This window comes from Brachyhypopomus gauderio, chromosome 15, assembly GCF_052324685.1.
Source record: "Brachyhypopomus gauderio isolate BG-103 chromosome 15, BGAUD_0.2, whole genome shotgun sequence".
In the NCBI taxonomy this organism is placed as follows: Eukaryota; Metazoa; Chordata; class Actinopteri; order Gymnotiformes; family Hypopomidae; genus Brachyhypopomus; species Brachyhypopomus gauderio.
In genome coordinates this window covers 1,201,747-1,219,716 of record NC_135225.1, presented here as the reverse complement: position 1 = coordinate 1,219,716, position 17,970 = coordinate 1,201,747, and the positions used below count along the sequence as shown (strand labels likewise).

The 17,970-nt window shown below is 47.9% G+C and overlaps 1 protein-coding gene across 1 annotated transcript in view; it reads right to left on the bottom strand.

The window, feature by feature from the left end:
* Positions 1-2,733: 2,733 nt before the first annotated feature.
* Positions 2,734-17,970, bottom strand: part of galntl6 (polypeptide N-acetylgalactosaminyltransferase like 6) — a 70,566-nt gene continuing 55,329 nt past the window's right edge. The window contains exons 6-8 of the mRNA XM_076975109.1: positions 3,238-3,257; positions 3,058-3,077; positions 2,734-2,737 (exon numbers count right to left, since the gene is read on the bottom strand). Of these exons, the coding sequence (XP_076831224.1) occupies positions 2,734-2,737; positions 3,058-3,077; positions 3,238-3,257 (44 nt within the window). The remainder of the gene's footprint in view (positions 2,738-3,057; positions 3,078-3,237; positions 3,258-17,970) is intronic.

The window sequence follows — 17,970 nt, the reverse complement described above, 5'->3', positions numbered from 1 at the left end:
TTGATTGGCCAGCAAACTGACCTAAACCCCATAGAGAATCTCTGGGATATTATCAAGAGGAAGATGAGACACCAGACCCAACAATGCAGACGAGATGAAGGCTGCTATCAAAGCAGCGTGGGCTTCCATGACACCTCAGCAGTGATACAGACTGATCACCTCCACGCCGCACTGATGCACTAATTCATGCTAAAGGAGCCCCGACCACGTGTTGAGTGATTCACTCTACATACTTTTCAGTAGGCCAGCATTTCTGAATTAAATTTTTTTTTCCCAGTTGGTTTTATGTAATATTCAAGTTTTCTGTAATAATGACTTTTGGGTTTTCATCAGCTGTAAGCCTCAATCATCAACATTAACAGAAATTCAGAAATTAACTTGAAATTCATCACTCTATATGTCATGAATCTATATCTTCATTTCACTTTTTATATTGAATTACTGAAATTAACTTTTTAATGATGTTCTAATTTATTGAGATGCACCTGTATATATTGTGTGTGTGTGTGTGTGTGTGTGTGTGTGTGTGGTGCGTGTATACAACACACAGATAAAAAATTGTTCAGTATATTTTATAAAGCAGTATATTCTGAAGTTAGACATTGCCTCAAATCGTTTCAAGAACAGTTGATCATGGAGCTAATACCAGCGTGTACAGGTGTATAAGACCAGCGTGTACAGGTGTATAAGACCAGCGTGTACAGGTGTATAAGACCAGCGTGTACAGGTGTATAAGACCAGCGTGTACAGGTGAATAAGACCAGCGTGTACAGGTGTATAAAACCAGCGTGTACAGGTGTATAAGACCAGCGTGTACAGGTGAATAAGACCAGCGTGTACAGGTGAATAAGACCAGCGTGTACAGGTGTATAAGACCAGCGTGTACAGGTGAATAAGACCAGCGTGTACAGGAGACACAGGACACAGAGACACGTCCAGGAGGCCAACGCAGGACATGGAGACACGTCCAGGACACACAGGACACAGAGACACGTCCAGGGGGTGCAGGACACGTCCAGCAGGCCAACGCAGGACACACACGAGCAGTGTTCCTCACTCAGCCCAGCTGGCCGCCCCAGGTGAGACTCTGATCGTGTGTTTACTGCAGGGGGAGGTCAATGTTCCAACCTCGGTGTGAGTGTTTTCTTCCCTAAAATATTCGGTTTGGGTTGTTCTCTCAGACCACAAACACAGGAGGCAATTTATTCTCCTGGCTCGATTTCAGTTGTCAATGCAGAAAGCAGAATGATACCACCCACCACACAATGGTTTCAACCTCTTCCTGTTCAGCCAAGCAAGCAGCAAGTTCAGTCATTACGCGGGTGTGACATCCATCACGGTGGCGTTGGCGCTCCCACGTGACGGCGGACGCTGCGACACAAACACGCCACTCCGTGTCTCCCAGGCAGTAATGGCTTTGTGCTGAGCAGTGGCACAGATTGCTCTAAATGGAGAATAATTTCTAGCCATTCTTCAGTAGAACAAGTGCGCTCTGTAAATGATGGGTGCTTCTGGTTTGGAGCGGCGGTGTTCTGCTGACATCACCCCCTTTTCTCAGAGGCCAGAGAGAGTGGACGGGCAGGAGCGATATGATCATTGTGAGACACGTCCACCCAGACAGTTGCTCCTGAAGATAACCTGCCTTCATTTCCATTCTCGTTAGGGGGTCTCTGTCTAACCGCGACCAGATAAGAGTCCCCACGCTGGGAGGCTGGTGAGCAGAAGAGAGACCTCGCTAAGCTTTGTCTCATGGTGATGTGCAGGGTAGAAGCAGTTAGCGCTGATCTCTGAGCAGCCCATTAGAAACAGCATCGATTCTTGTAATGGCTCTCCTACAGAAACTTTGCTAAGCGCTTATATTATTGAAAGACTTAGAGTGTTGGTTTTTTTTAAGCATATGTCACGCATGGCTTTATGAAACAGCAAGTCCGCATGATTAATCAGTTCTGGAGGCCTCAGTTACACCATGAAGTGTGGCTATTGTGAAGCACTGAACACTGATGACTGACTAGCGCCAGTGAGAAAACGTTTATTGACTATTTTCAACAACTGATGTGTCATGGCTGCTGTTGATGTGAAGGTTCTCCTGACTGCTATGAGCTGCTTCTGTGCCCAGCATGGTGTCTGTGAGCAGAGGAAACGGCTGATAGATGCAGAGTTCTGGTAATGACGCCAATAATGGAGCCAGTGTTGCAGTAATGACTGATTAATGGCCACAGCTTTTTAAAGAGAGTAGCAGCTGATCTCCATAATAAGAATCTCAATGCACTGAATATTTCATAGACCCCTGATGGCCAGGGAAATAGGCTCTCAGAACAGCATGGGCTGGGAAATGGATGCGTCTTCACTTTAAACGTGGTGTCCTTCAAACCTTTCGAGAAGGTTCCCACTGTTCCTCAGACTTTCCCCCATAACGCAGTCCTCTAGGTGGCAGTCAGTGTGAAGCACGTTGAATCTGTGTAGCCTGGGCACTGAGACACGGAGATGAACCTGACTGCAGACCCACGACAAACGCAGAATGACCAAACAATTCTAGTGACCTGTTGGCAAACAGCTGCTGATGGTGGCCGGTGTCAGGTAGTGCTGAAGACACTCATTATACACGCCGCACGCTCACCTGACACGCCACACACTCACCTGACACACCACACGCTCACCTGACACGCCACACACTCACCTGACATGCCACACACTCACCTGACACGCCACACACTCACCTGACACGTCACACGCTCACCTGACACACCACACGCTCACCTGACACACCACACGCTCACCTGACACGCCACACGCTCACCTGACACGCCACACGCTCACCTGACACGCCGCACGCTCACCTGACACGCCGCACACTCACCTGACACGCCGCACGCTCACCTGACACACCGCACGCTCACCTGACACGCCGCACACTCACCTGACACGCCGCACACTCAACTGACACGCCACACGCTCACCTGACACGCCACACGCTCACCTGACACGCCACACGCTCACCTGACACGCCGCACGCTCACCTGACACGCCGCACGCTCACCTGACACACCGCACACTCACCTGACACGCCGCACGCTCACCTGACACACCGCACACTCACCTGACACACCGCACACTCAACTGACACGCCACACGCTCACCTGACACTCCACACGCTCACCTGACACGCCACACGCTCACCTGACACACCGCACACTCACCTGACACACCGCACACTCACCTGACACGCCACACGCTCACCTGACACGCCACACGCTCACCTGACACGCCACACGCTTACCTGACACACCGCACACGCACACTCACCTGACACGCCGCACACTCACCTGACACACCACAAGCTCACCTGACACACCGCACACTCACCTGACACACCACACACTCACCTGACACACCACACACTCACCTGACACACCACACACTCACCTGACACACCGCACACTCACCTGACACACCACATGCTCACCTGTACTGGCTCACAGTTCTTCACTACAGCTCCTCTGATTCATATTGCATAGCTGCTAAAAATGTAAAATGTTTAATGTGCCATATTTTGTCAATTGCGATTTTTTCACTGCAGTCAAAATTTGTCCTCCGCTTTTTACCCATCTGTGCAGTTAGAACACACACACACACTAGTGATTACTAGGGGGTTGTGGTGCACACGGGCCCAGGGAGCAGTTGGGGTTGGGTGCCTTGCTTAAGGGCACCTCTGTCATGGCCTCAGGTCTGGGAATCGAACCCACAACCCTCCGGTCACAAGACCAGTTCCCTACCACAGGACCATGACTGCTACTGGCAGGTCAGCCAATGTGCAGATGAATGAGAGTTTAGGGACACAACCAGTTAAATGACAATAAACAGTAAGTTCGCTAAAACAAAAAAGAATGTCCTGCCTTTCCCTGATGTGTAATACATGTTGACAAGGTTTGCAGGCAAAGAAAGATCACTGCAAGTCATTCTAATGTCAGAACCAAATATGAATGTTTGATTTATGAATGTTTGATATATATAGTGCCTTTCAAGACACCCAAGGTCGCTTTACAATTTTAACACAGGTACAACTCTTACACAACCAATCACACACCGGCAAGAAGCAGCAGCCAATCACACACAGCGTACTCTCTACTGGGATCCACAGCCCCCTGGGGGACTGAATGGGGTGCAGGAAGGGGAGAGAGGACAGACCCTAGTGACAGAGCACCATCCACCACTGGGCATACAAACACACACACATTCATGCACACACACATTCACACACACATTCACTTGCTACTCTGTACTTCTATTGTGTATGTCTCATTAGGGATGATGTCAAAATGATGACATCTGAAACCCCAGGGCTCCCGGGTCAGGACTCACACACCGGGTCAGGACACACACACCAGGTCAGGACTCACACACCAGGTCAGGACTCACACACCGGGTCAGGACTCACACACCAGGTCAGGACTCACACACCGGGTCAGGACTCACACACCGGGTCAGGACTCACACACCAGGTCAGGACTCACACACCGGGTCAGAACTCACACACTTCTCTAGCAGTTCTAACACACCTTCCCCTGCAGGAGTGTGTGTGTTGTGGCCAGAGGAAGCAGTAGACATGGCAGTGCCACACTGCAGTAGTGGAAGCTCTCACTCTGCGTGGGACAGTGTGGCGTCGTCTGATGGAGTCAGTAACAGGAAGGGAGAGAATCCCCCTTCTCCCCTCTTCTACCACGGGTCTAGGATGAGCGATAGCACAACTCTATCCACCAGCAGAGCATCCTGGATGGACACTGGCCTGTCGGTGCAAAAACTGCCCCTTGGCCATGGGACAAAGCACAGCACAGTCTCCTGTCTCCACTCTCCAGTCTCCACTCTCCTGTCTCCAGTCTCCTGTCTCCACTCTCCTGTCTCCAGTCTCCTGTCTCCTGTCTCCTGTCTCCACTCTCCTGTCTCCTGTCTCCACTCTCCTGTCTCCTGTCTCCTGTCTCCAGTCTCCTGTCTCCACTCTCCTGTCTCCTGTCTCCACTCTCCTGTCTCCACTCTCCTGTCTCCACTCTCCTGTCTCCACTCTCCTGTCTCCACTCTCCTGTCTCCACTCTCCTGTCTCCTGTCTCCTGTCTCCAGTCTCCAGTCTCCTGTCTCCTGTCTCCTGTCTCCACTCTCCAGTCTCCAGTCTCCTGTCTCCAGTCTCCTGTCTCCACTCTCCTGTCTCCAGTCTCCTGTCTCCAGTCTCCTGTCTCCACTCTCCTGTCTCCTGTCTCCACTCTCCAGTCTCCAGTCTCCAGTCTCCACTCTCCTGTCTCCAGTCTCCAGTCTCCTGTCTCCTGTCTCCAGTCTCCAGGGACGCCACGTGGACGTCTTCCCTCCCCTTCTGCCCTGGACTGCAGCAGTCCTGGCAGTTCTAGAGCTGCGTCTGTAAGACTGAGGATCAGACACACAGAATATATTCACACAGATGAGCTGCATGTTTCTGGAGTGGAGGAACGCTTCTGAACCCTCAGATACTTTCTTGTTTTTTTATGGGTCTGATTGGAGAAGTCAAATTCATTGTGAACTGAATAGTGAATAAAATGGAGAATTCTGATTAATAATTAATTCTGATTAATGGTACAGTAATGTGGTGGTGTGGTACAGTGGTACAGTAATGTGGTACAGTGGTGCAGTATAGTGGTGTGGTACAGTGGTGTAGTAGTACAGTGGTGAGGTATGGTGGTGTAGTACAGTGGTGCATTACAGTGGTGCAGTATAGTGGTGTGGTGTGGTACAGTGGTGTGGTGTGGTGTGGTACAGTGGTGTGGTGTGGTACAGTGGTGCATTACAGTGGTGCGGTATAGTGGTGTGGTACAGTGGTACAGTGGTGTGGTGTGGTGTGGTACAGTGGTGTGGTGTGGTACAGTGGTGCATTACAGTGGTGCAGTATAGTGGTGTGGTACAGTGGTGTGGTGTGGTACAGTGGTACAGTGGTGTGGTGTGGTACAGTGGTGTGGTGTGGTGTGGTACAGTGGTGCATTACAGTGGTGCAGTATAGTGGTGTGGTACAGTGGTGTGGTGTGGTACAGTGGTGTGGTGTGGTGTGGTGCAGTGGTGTGGTGTGGTGCAGTGGTGTGGTGTGGTACAGTGGTGTGGTACAGTGGTGTGGTACAGTGGTGTGGTGTGGTACAGTGGTGCATTACAGTGGTGCAGTATAGTGGTGTGGTACAGTGGTACAGTGGTGTGGTGTGGTACAGTGGTGTGGTGTGGTGTGGTACAGTGGTACAGTGGTGTGGTGTGGTACAGTGGTGTGGTACAGTGGTGTGGTACAGTGGTGTGGTGTGGTACAGTGGTGTGGTACAGTGGTGTGGTGCAGTGGTGTGGTGCAGTGGTGTGGTGTGGTACAGTGGTGTGGTACAGTGGTGTGGTGTGGTACAGTGGTGTGGTGTGGTGTGGTGTGGTGTGGTGTGGTACAGTGGTGTGGTGTGGTACAGTGGTGTGGTACAGTGGTACAGTGGTGTGGTACAGTGGTGTGTGAGCATCACAGCCAAGGTATAAAAGGAAGCCAAGCATGTTGTTGGGCCGTGTGGCACTAAGAGGTTCTCACTCGTGTTCTGTTTGTATTGAGTGAGAAAGCTCTTCTCCACCCCTCATACCCAATCCTCCCTGCGGTGCCACAGGCCACGTGCCAAGAGTCCTGCAGAGTCCCGCAGAGCTGGGCTGCTATCTGCAAGTGAAAGACTGCGACGTGGAGTCCTGCCTTCCAGGGGAGCAAAAGGTCAAACGCTCAAGCGGATGAATCCAATCCTAAAAGAATCAAATCCTAAAAGATCTCTCTGGAGCCACAGGAAGTGAAGAATGTTATTCATGATAACAGCTGGCCCTAACCCAGCACTGCCTTCCAACACACTGTAGCACGATGCTGAAAAGACATCTGACACGCAGGCTAAGCTCAAAACACCATAAAAATGTTACTTTCTCCCTTTTTTATAAATACTTCTGCTGGTAAATTGTCACTGCTTTGATTTCTCTTTCAGTTCCTTTTATGCATTCAAAGACTTGTCACGATGGCAATTTATAAGAGTCTCTGTGTGCCTGGAGTTCCATACGTAGTAATTCATGATCCTGTCATATGACATCAAAAACAAGTGGAGATTTGAGCTGATTTGTCAGTTTCACACTCTGGACAATAAAGATTCTCAACTCTCCTTTTCCAAATGAAGTGAATCTGTCAGACCCCTAATGAACCCTAATTTACATATCATTTACATATCATTTACATGAGAAGGTGTCCTGGTTTGTGCGTTTGTTGTGCTACTGTTGTGTTGGACAAAATCTCAGTCTGTCAATCTAGTGGTCAAATATTAAGGAGAGGGAAGAGTCAGGACCAAACCTGTCAAGAACAAACATGATGATGCTGAAATTCTGTCAGGAAATGAGAAAACAGCTGGACTAAAATAATGGTTAGTACAGTTGTTTCTGACACAATGACCCTCAAGTGTTTGTTTCTTTATACTTATGAATCATTTTAATGCTGATCTAGTTTAAAATCATAGCATGAGATCTTACAGTGAATTTAAAATGTCAGCAATATTCATACAAAAAATGTGTTTGGACAACCTGACTTCCTCAGCCAATGGCATGCAGCCTTTATCTGCTTGCCATGAGCTGCAGTTTGAAGAAGCTCCACCCCTTAAATGTAGCGCTCAGGTCAGGTGATTATGACTATTGACAGCGTTTCTGAATGAGCCAACGAGAGGCTTCGATTTTGCTTTTAAGATCAGACGCCACAGGGGAGCCAAAGGAGTGGAAGTGACATCAAACATCACCACAGTCTCTATAACCCACTCTAATCAGACCATCACCACAGTCTCTATAACCCACTCTGATCAGACCCTCACCACAGTCTCTATAACCCACTCTGATCAGACCCTCACCACAGTCTCTATAACCCACTCTGATCAGACCATCACCTCTGTCTCTATAACCCACTCTGATCAGACCCTCACCACAGTCTCTATAACCCACTCTGATCAGACCATCACCTCTGTCTCTATAACCCACTCTGATCAGACCCTCACCACAGTCTCTATAACCCACTCTGATCAGATCATCACCACAGTCTCTTTAACCCACTCTGATCAGACCATCACCTCTGTCTCTATAACCCACTCTGATCAGATCATCATCACTGTCTCTATAACCCACTCTGATCAGATCATCACCACAGTCTCTTTAACCCACTCTGATCAGACCATCACCTCTGTCTCTATAACCCACTCTGATCAGATCATCATCACTGTCTCTATAACCCACTCTGATCAGATCATCATCACTGTCTCTTTAACCCACTCTGATCAGACCATCACCTCTGTCTCTATAACCCACTCTGATCAGATCATCATCACAGTCTCTATAACCCACTCTGATCAGACCCTCACCACAGTCTCTTTAACCCACTCTGATCAGACCCTCACCACAGTCTCTATAACCCACTCTGATCAGACCCTCACCACAGTCTCTATAACCCACTCTGATCAGACCCTCACCACAGTCTCTATAACCCACTCTGATCAGACCCTCACCACAGTCTCTATAACCCACTCTGATCAGATCATCATCACTGTCTCTTTAACCCACTCTGATCAGACCATCACCTCTGTCTCTATAACCCACTCTGATCAGATCATCACCACAGTCTCTATAACCCACTCTGATCAGATCATCACCACAGTCTCTTTAACCCACTCTGATCAGACCATCACCTCTGTCTCTATAACCCACTCTGATCAGATCATCATCACTGTCTCTATAACCCACTCTGATCAGATCATCACCACAGTCTCTTTAACCCACTCTGATCAGACCATCACCTCTGTCTCTATAACCCACTCTGATCAGATCATCATCACTGTCTCTATAACCCACTCTGATCAGATCATCATCACTGTCTCTTTAACCCACTCTGATCAGACCATCACCTCTGTCTCTATAACCCACTCTGATCAGATCATCATCACAGTCTCTATAACCCACTCTGATCAGACCCTCACCACAGTCTCTTTAACCCACTCTGATCAGACCCTCACCACAGTCTCTATAACCCACTCTGATCAGACCCTCACCACAGTCTCTATAACCCACTCTGATCAGACCCTCACCACAGTCTCTATAACCCACTCTGATCAGACCCTCACCACAGTCTCTATAACCCACTCTGATCAGATCATCACCACAGTCTCTATAACCCACTCTGATCAGACCATCACCACAGTCTCTATAACCCACTCTGATCAGATCATCACCACAGTCTCTTTAACCCACTCTGATCAGACCATCACCTCTGTCTCTATAACCCACTCTGATCAGACCCTCACCACAGTCTCTATAACCCACTCTGATCAGATCATCACCACAGTCTCTTTAACCCACTCTGATCAGACCATCACCTCTGTCTCTATAACCCACTCTGATCAGATCATCATCACTGTCTCTATAACCCACTCTGATCAGATCATCATCACTGTCTCTTTAACCCACTCTGATCAGACCATCACCTCTGTCTCTATAACCCACTCTGATCAGACCATCACCTCTGTCTCTATAACCCACTCTGATCAGACCATCACCACAGTCTCTATAACCCACTCTGATCAGACCATCACCTCTGTCTCTATAACCCACTCTGATCAGACCATCACCTCTGTCTCTATAACCCACTCTGATCAGATCATCATCACTGTCTCTTTAACCCACTCTGATCAGACCATCACCTCTGTCTCTATAACCCACTCTGATCAGACCATCACCTCTGTCTCTATAACCCACTCTGATCAGACCATCACCACAGTCTCTATAACCCACTCTAATCAGATCATCACCTCTGTCTCTTTAACCCACTCTGATCAGATCATCATCACAGTCTCTATAACCCACTCTGATCAGATCATCACCACAGTCTCTATAACCCACTCTAATCAGATCATCACCACTGTCTCTATAACCCACTCTGATCAGACCATCACCACAGTCTCTATAACCCACTCTGATCAGACCCTCACCACAGTCTCTATAACCCACTCTGATCAGACCCTCACCACAGTCTCTATAACCCACTCTGATCAGACCCTCACCACAGTCTCTATAACCCACTCTGATCAGATCATCACCACAGTCTCTATAACCCACTCTGATCAGACCATCACCACAGTCTCTATAACCCACTCTGATCAGATCATCACCACAGTCTCTTTAACCCACTCTGATCAGACCATCACCTCTGTCTCTATAACCCACTCTGATCAGACCCTCACCACAGTCTCTATAACCCACTCTGATCAGATCATCACCACAGTCTCTTTAACCCACTCTGATCAGACCATCACCTCTGTCTCTATAACCCACTCTGATCAGATCATCATCACTGTCTCTATAACCCACTCTGATCAGATCATCATCACTGTCTCTTTAACCCACTCTGATCAGACCATCACCTCTGTCTCTATAACCCACTCTGATCAGACCATCACCTCTGTCTCTATAACCCACTCTGATCAGACCATCACCACAGTCTCTATAACCCACTCTGATCAGACCATCACCTCTGTCTCTATAACCCACTCTGATCAGACCATCACCTCTGTCTCTATAACCCACTCTGATCAGATCATCATCACTGTCTCTTTAACCCACTCTGATCAGACCATCACCTCTGTCTCTATAACCCACTCTGATCAGACCATCACCTCTGTCTCTATAACCCACTCTGATCAGACCATCACCACAGTCTCTATAACCCACTCTAATCAGATCATCACCTCTGTCTCTTTAACCCACTCTGATCAGATCATCATCACAGTCTCTATAACCCACTCTGATCAGATCATCACCACAGTCTCTATAACCCACTCTAATCAGATCATCACCACTGTCTCTATAACCCACTCTGATCAGACCATCACCACAGTCTCTTTAACCCACTCTGATCAGACCCTCACCACAGTCTCTATAACCCACTCTAATCAGACCATCACCTCTGTCTCTATAACCCACTCTGATCAGATCCTCATCACTGTCTCTTTAACCCACTCTGATCAGACCATCATCACTGTCTCTTTAACCCACTCTGATCAGACCATCACCACAGTCTCTTTAACCCACTCATCTAGTGACGTAGCTGTCTGCCAAGCCCACCACCCACCTTAAACACCACCACCTTCCACCACCCACACCCACACTTCAAAGTCCTCCTTAACCATCACACACACAAACACACATGCCCATCGCACCGCCCCCATATCATTCACACTGTGACCTCCCATATGCACAGACATGTCTGTGTTGGAGACGTCTGATAATGTATGATGTACATTTAGGCTCCCCATCAGACGTCAGATCAGATATGAGAAATGGACACATTCATCTTCTTAGTCTTTTACCAGTAGTTACACATGCTTCACATTAAATGCATTTTCTTTTTAACCCCAACCTGCAGAGGCATCACTGAGTACACCTGTACACCTGTACACCTGTCCCACCTGTACACCTGTACACCTGTCCCACCTGTACTAGTTCTGCTCAGGGCTGTCTGCTCTCTGCACACCTACAGACCTGCACACCTACATACCTGCACACCTACAGACCTGCACACCTACAGACCTGCACACCTACAGACCTGCACACCTACAGACCTGCACACCTACCGCCCTGCACACCTACAGACCTGCACACCTACAGACCTGCACACCTACAGACCTGCACAACTACAGACCTGCACACCTACCGCCCTGCACACCTACAGACCTGCACACCTACAGACCTGCACACCTACAGACCTGCACACCTACCGACCTGCACACCTACCACCCTGCACACCTACTGACCTGCACACCTACTGACCTGCACACCTACAGACCTGCACACCTACCGCCCTGCACACCTACCGCCCTGCACACCTACAGACCTGCACACCTACAGACCTGCACACCTACCGACCTGCACACCTACCACCCTGCACACCTACTGACCTGCACACCTACTGACCTGCACACCTACAGACCTGCACACCTACCGCCCTGCACACCTACCGCCCTGCACACCTACAGACCTGCACACCTACAGACCTCCACACCTATGGCTACTTACATTCAAAACACACTCACTCCATTGAAGATGTCTTATTATAGAACTTCATCATAAAAATTAAGTATTGACTTGTTAATTTGCACATTAATGTGACATTGAACGCATGCCATTTTTGTGAAATGAAAACGTAGCGCATCATAATTCATTTAATACATGAATATCAATACCGCACATGCATGTATATCTTATATAACAGTGAAAATATTCCACCCTTTGCTCATATTGTCTTGCTAAGACCCACCTGCAGGTAATGCTGACAGTTTGACAGCCAAGCAGACAGACCCCATGACCTGAAGTGTTGTTTTCTTTGAAGAAAAGGGGCTAGGTTATTTAAAAATAAACAAGTCCATATGACCAGTAAACAAAGAAAGTCCACTTTATTCTGTAGGTCACTCTCACAGGGCACATTCTGTAAACTTTAGTCCAAGCAATTAGTCAAGCCAAATAACAGGACTGAATGGCTTTGATTAAGCTTCCAGACATCGATCAGCCGGAGTCATCCTCAATGGAGGCCTCTTCATCACGCAGAGATGAGCACTGCCTGCTGCTCACACAGCTCACGGCTTACGTCAAAGTTCCCTGTGAAAGTTGCTGAGTGAAACGTGTATTTCTTAAATATAAATGCTAAAGGAAAACACTGTATCACTGCACGTTAATATCTGCAATATTGAAAAAATAATCTTACGTAATCTCCTGCAGAGCGAAGCACATTATACAGGTGGCAGCTTTGTGGATGATTCTGGTGATTGTTGTAATCATTTTCTCTTTAATTGGACTGTAAGGATCTTGGCACACAGTCATCCGGTGGCCTGTGTCACTACTCACTGCATCTCTGGAGTCTGGTACCACACAGCCATACAGCACCTCGCATGCAGGGCTCGGATCAAGGACGGAGCAGCTAACATGTTTAGTGTGCAAGGGTTGGTCCTGTCATACACACAACAGCAGGGCAATTCACGGTCAAGGTGGGCCTGTCACAAACACGCCTGCGTGTGTGTGTGTGTGTGTGTGTGCGCGCGTGTGTGTGCGCGTGTGTGCGTGCGTGTGTGTGCGTGCATGTTTGGGACTGCATATTTGCATGTGTACATGTGTGTGTACACGTGTGTGTGTGTGTGTGTGTGTGTGTGTGTGTGTGTGTGTGTGTGTGTGTGTGTGTGTGTGTGTGTGTGTGTGTGTGTGTGTGTTTGTGTGTGTGTGTGAATCCTCAGTCTACAATACTACACTAATTAATGTTTGCCATAGCATCTGAAAGGCCAGGTGAGGCTGGCCAATAATTACCACAAATTCACCTTCCTGGAGGCGACAGCAAGCGCACGCTGACTGTGTGAGGCTGACCTCTGTGGTCTGTTCCACACACACTGGCTGTGTGAGGCTGACCTCTCTGGTCTGTTCCACACACACTGGCTATGTGAGGCTGATCTCTCTAACCTGCTCCACACACGCTGACTGTGTGAGGTGATCTCTCTAACCTGCTCCACACACACCGGCTGTGTGAGGCTGATATCTCTGGTCTGTTCCACACACGCCGGCTGTGTGAGGCTGATCTCTCTAACCTGCTCCACACACACCGGCTGTGTGAGGCTGATATCTCTGTTCTGTTCCACACACACCGGCTGTGTGAGGTGATCTCTCTAACCTGCTCCACACACACCGGCTGCGTGAGGCTGACCTCTCTGGTCTGTTCCACACACACCGGCTGTGTGAGGCTGATCTCTCTAACCTGTTCCACACACACCGGCTGTGTGAGGTGATCTCTCTAACCTGCTCCGCACACGCTGGCTGTGTGAGGCTGACCTCTCTGGTCTGTTCCACACACACCGGCTGTGTGAGGCTTATATCTCTGGTCCGTGCCACACACGCTGCTCCCTGCGACCACACGACGACCCTCAGTCACGTTTCTGGAGGGCAGCTGTGAATCTCCTATATCTGCTCTTCCTGAAACTCTGTTAGGTCAGTTTACTGTTCCCAACACATTATCCTCTAAGTGCCATATAAATCATAAACAGCACAGCCCGTGCAGTAATAATAGACGTTTAATTAGTCTTTAGAAAGAATTAGTGTTGACTTGCATGTATTTAAGTATCAGACTCAGGATGGATATCTTTCATGCTGGCAATTTAATGTCAGTCCTTTAGAAAGCTGTGTGAAGTTAAACTTTAAATCACTTTAATTAGATGTTCTAATTAAATGCAATCTATTAGCGTAGATGTGAACAGGTTTGTAACATTTCAGCTTTTATGAGACACACCAAGTACAAGTATTTTGTTGTATTTGTTTAATTTTTTGAAAGAGCTCAGTACACTCTAAGTGTGCAGAGACACAAGAGAGCTGCCAGCACAGAGAGACACGGTAATGACACGTGATGTTCAGAAATTCAGAAAAGAGGACAGAATTAATTCAATTGGCAATGCAGGTCTAATGTGGGCCAAACGGTACGAGAGGAACATTTCAGCATTTCTGAACACTGAACAATTTAAATGTTGTGACAAACTGACAAAATGTTGAATACAACCAAAGGCTCTGATGTTTGTGTTAAGGCCGATTCAGAGAGGATTAGTTTGTGTTAAGGCCTATTCAGAGAGGATTTCTTTGTGTTTAGTCCGATTCAGAAAGGATTAGTTTGTGCTGAGGCCTACTTAGATGGGATTAGTTTGTATTAAATCCAAAATAGACAGGATTAGTTTGTTCTAAGGCCTATTTAGATGGGATAAGTTTGTATTAAGTCCTAATCAGACGAGATTAGTTTGGGTTAAGCCCTATTTAGACAGATTAGTTTGTGCTAAGGCATTCAGACAGGATTATTTTGTATTCAGCCCTATTCGGAGGGGATTAATATGTGATAAACAATATGACCTGAGGGTATTTTTATGGTTCTTAAGAAGGTAAAAGGTGACAAAGCGTCTAAAACAACTGGAATGGTAATAATTATCTCACCTGTTCCCCACTTTCCCATTGAAAACCATTCCCCAGCTAGACAATAAGACCATTCTTACAGCACATCTACTGATCTAATCAACCTAATTAATTGATTAGCATATCTAATATCTGTTTAATCCTCTGCAGTACATGTAAAATTCACACAGGTCTTAGCCTACTGAATCTGCCCGATATGCTGAAAGATTCTTAAAGATTGTCAAACTGTTTGCATCATTAAATCAGCTCAACCACTCAAATGTCAACACATTCAGTCCACATTAATACTGCATACCAATGTTTAAGTTATTTAAAAAAGGCTTGCTGCTTGGTATCCACAGTGGGCTTGTCTTCACGTTCACATTGCTGGGGCATTAATGGTTTGGGCATTTTCTCATTTTTGCATTTCGTATTGTTTAAAAACAAGACCTTTAACACTAATAGTTACAGGAATAATAACCTGTTTTACGCGCTTGCATTGCCTTCCTCTGCTCTTTTGTTCTGACGTTCTTTCTTCCCGTCTGATTATAGCAGCTTAGTTGAGCTTTCTCTGCTGAATGCTTTTGCTTATCACACCTCATGCAATGTTTTCTTTATTCCCATAATTCACTGCAAGCTGCTCACAAAGGTATAAAAAGCTTGTTTAGGTCTTTGTTAACCACGGGCATGTGCACACAGGGCTGGGCAATCTTCACCGTTTCCTCCCACTTAAAGAACAATATCTGGGGCACCATTACGCATTATAAGCCTCAATGTCACACCACTGTGGAGACGTAACACCAGACTCCACATCCCTATCACACCTGACAGGTGACACACACGTCTGCAGGTGACACGCACGTCCACAGGTGACACACACGTCCACATGTCCTTCTGCTTATGGGGAGATTTCTCTGTTAAACATTTTGAGATTATACATCAAAGAGCAACAAGCTTCAATATGGAGTAAAGAACAGAGAGCAGGACTCAACCTCCACCTTCAATATGGAGTAAAGAACAGAGAGCAGGACTCCACCTCCACCTTCAATATGGAGTAAAGAACAGAGAGCAGGACTCAACCTCCACCTTCAATATGGAGTAAAGAACAGAGAGCAGGACTCCACCTCCACCTTCAATATGGAGTAAAGAACAGAGAGCAGGACTCCACCTCCACCTTCAATATGGAGTAAAGAACAGAGAGCAGGACTCCACCTCCACCTTCAATATGGAGTAAAGAACAGAGAGCAGGACTCAACCTCCACCTTCAATATGGAGTAAAGAACAGAGAGCAGGACTCCACCCTCACTCTGTGTGTTTGTTTATGAAGGACTGTAAAGTGACACTGTCAGTCAGGACTCTCCTATACTCTATACTGACAGCTCCTTCTCTCTCTCTCTCTCTCTATCTTTCATTCTCTCTCCTTCTCTCTCCCTCTCCCTCTCTCCCTCTCTCTCCTCTTCTCTCCCCCCTCTCTCCCTCTCTCTCTCTAATCTTTTCTCCCCCCTCTCTCTACCTTGCCCTCTCTCTCTCTCTCTCTCCCCTCTCTCCCTCTCTCTCTCCTCTTCTCTCCCCCTCTCTCCCTCTCTCTCCTCTTCTCTCTCCTCTTCTCTCCCCCTCTCTCTCCCTCTCTCTCTCTCTCTCTACTCTTCTCTCCCCCCTCTCTCCCTCTCTCTCTCTCTCTACTCTTTTCTCCCCCCTCTCTCTACCTTGCCCTCTCTCTCTCTCTCCCCTCTCTCCCTCTCTCTCTCCTCTTCTCTCCCCCTCTCTCCCTCTCTCCCTCTCTCTCCTCTTCTCTCTCCTCTTCTCTCCCCCTCTCTCTCCCTCTCTCTCTCTCTACTCTTCTCTCCCCTCTCTCTCCCTCTCTCTCTCTAATCTTTTCTCCCCCCTCTCTCTACCTTGCCCTCTCTCTCTCTCTCTCTCTCCCCTCTCTCCCTCTCTCTCTCCTCTTCTCTCCCTCTCTCTCCTCTTCTCTCTCCTCTTCTCTCCCCCTCTCTTTCCCCCTCTCTCTCTCTCTACTCTTCTCTCCCCCCTCTCTCCCTCTCTCTCTCTCTCTACTCTTCTCTCCCCCTCTCTCCCTCTCTCTCCTCTTCTCTCTCCTCTTCTCTCCCCCTCTCTCTCCCTCTCTCTCTCTCTCCTCTTCTCTCCCCCTCTCTCTCCCTCTCTCTCTCTCTACTCTTCTCTCCCCCCTCTCTCCCTCTCTCTCTCTCTCTCTACTCTTTTCTCCCTCCTCTCTCTACCTTGCCCTCTCTCTCCCTCTCTGTCTCTCTGCCAAGAAGATTGATAGGCTGAGACAGGCCTCCTGAAAGCTGACGTCTAGATAAGTACGGGGCGAGGTCTGCCTGAAGCAGATGACCTCCAGCAGTGTGCATGGAGACCATGGAGACGTATATCAGCCATGATGGTGTGACAGGTGCTTGTTCCAACAAGGCCATGTGCAAGAGGACTTAGCACATGTTTAGGAATATAGCCTAGCTAGACACCATCCTGTAATTCACTTCACGTTTAAAGCTCTCACATATAACCATTTACGCCCCGATAGAAGTGCAATCAAATGAAGTGAGTCATGAGGTTACCAAAGTGTCACCACCAAACCACCAAACAAACCAATAACACCAGGATGTCATGGTGATCTTAAGCAGCAGAAGACGTCGTGTCTGACCAAGCAAGGTAGTTCCACTCTTCCTCTCAAAGTCTCTGGACACACACACACACACACACACACACACACACACACACACACAACGTGTCTCTCCACACACACGCACACACACACACACACACACACACACACACACACACACACACACACACACACACACACACACACACACACAGCGTGTCTCTCCACACACACTGTGGCAACACAGGGGGCCTGAGCCATAGCAACAGCTGTTAGTGTCTCATGCTGAATGTTGTTCAGGGAGATAAAGAGGGCAGACTGTTGTGCTGAGAAGTGTAATGGAATCACTGGTGACA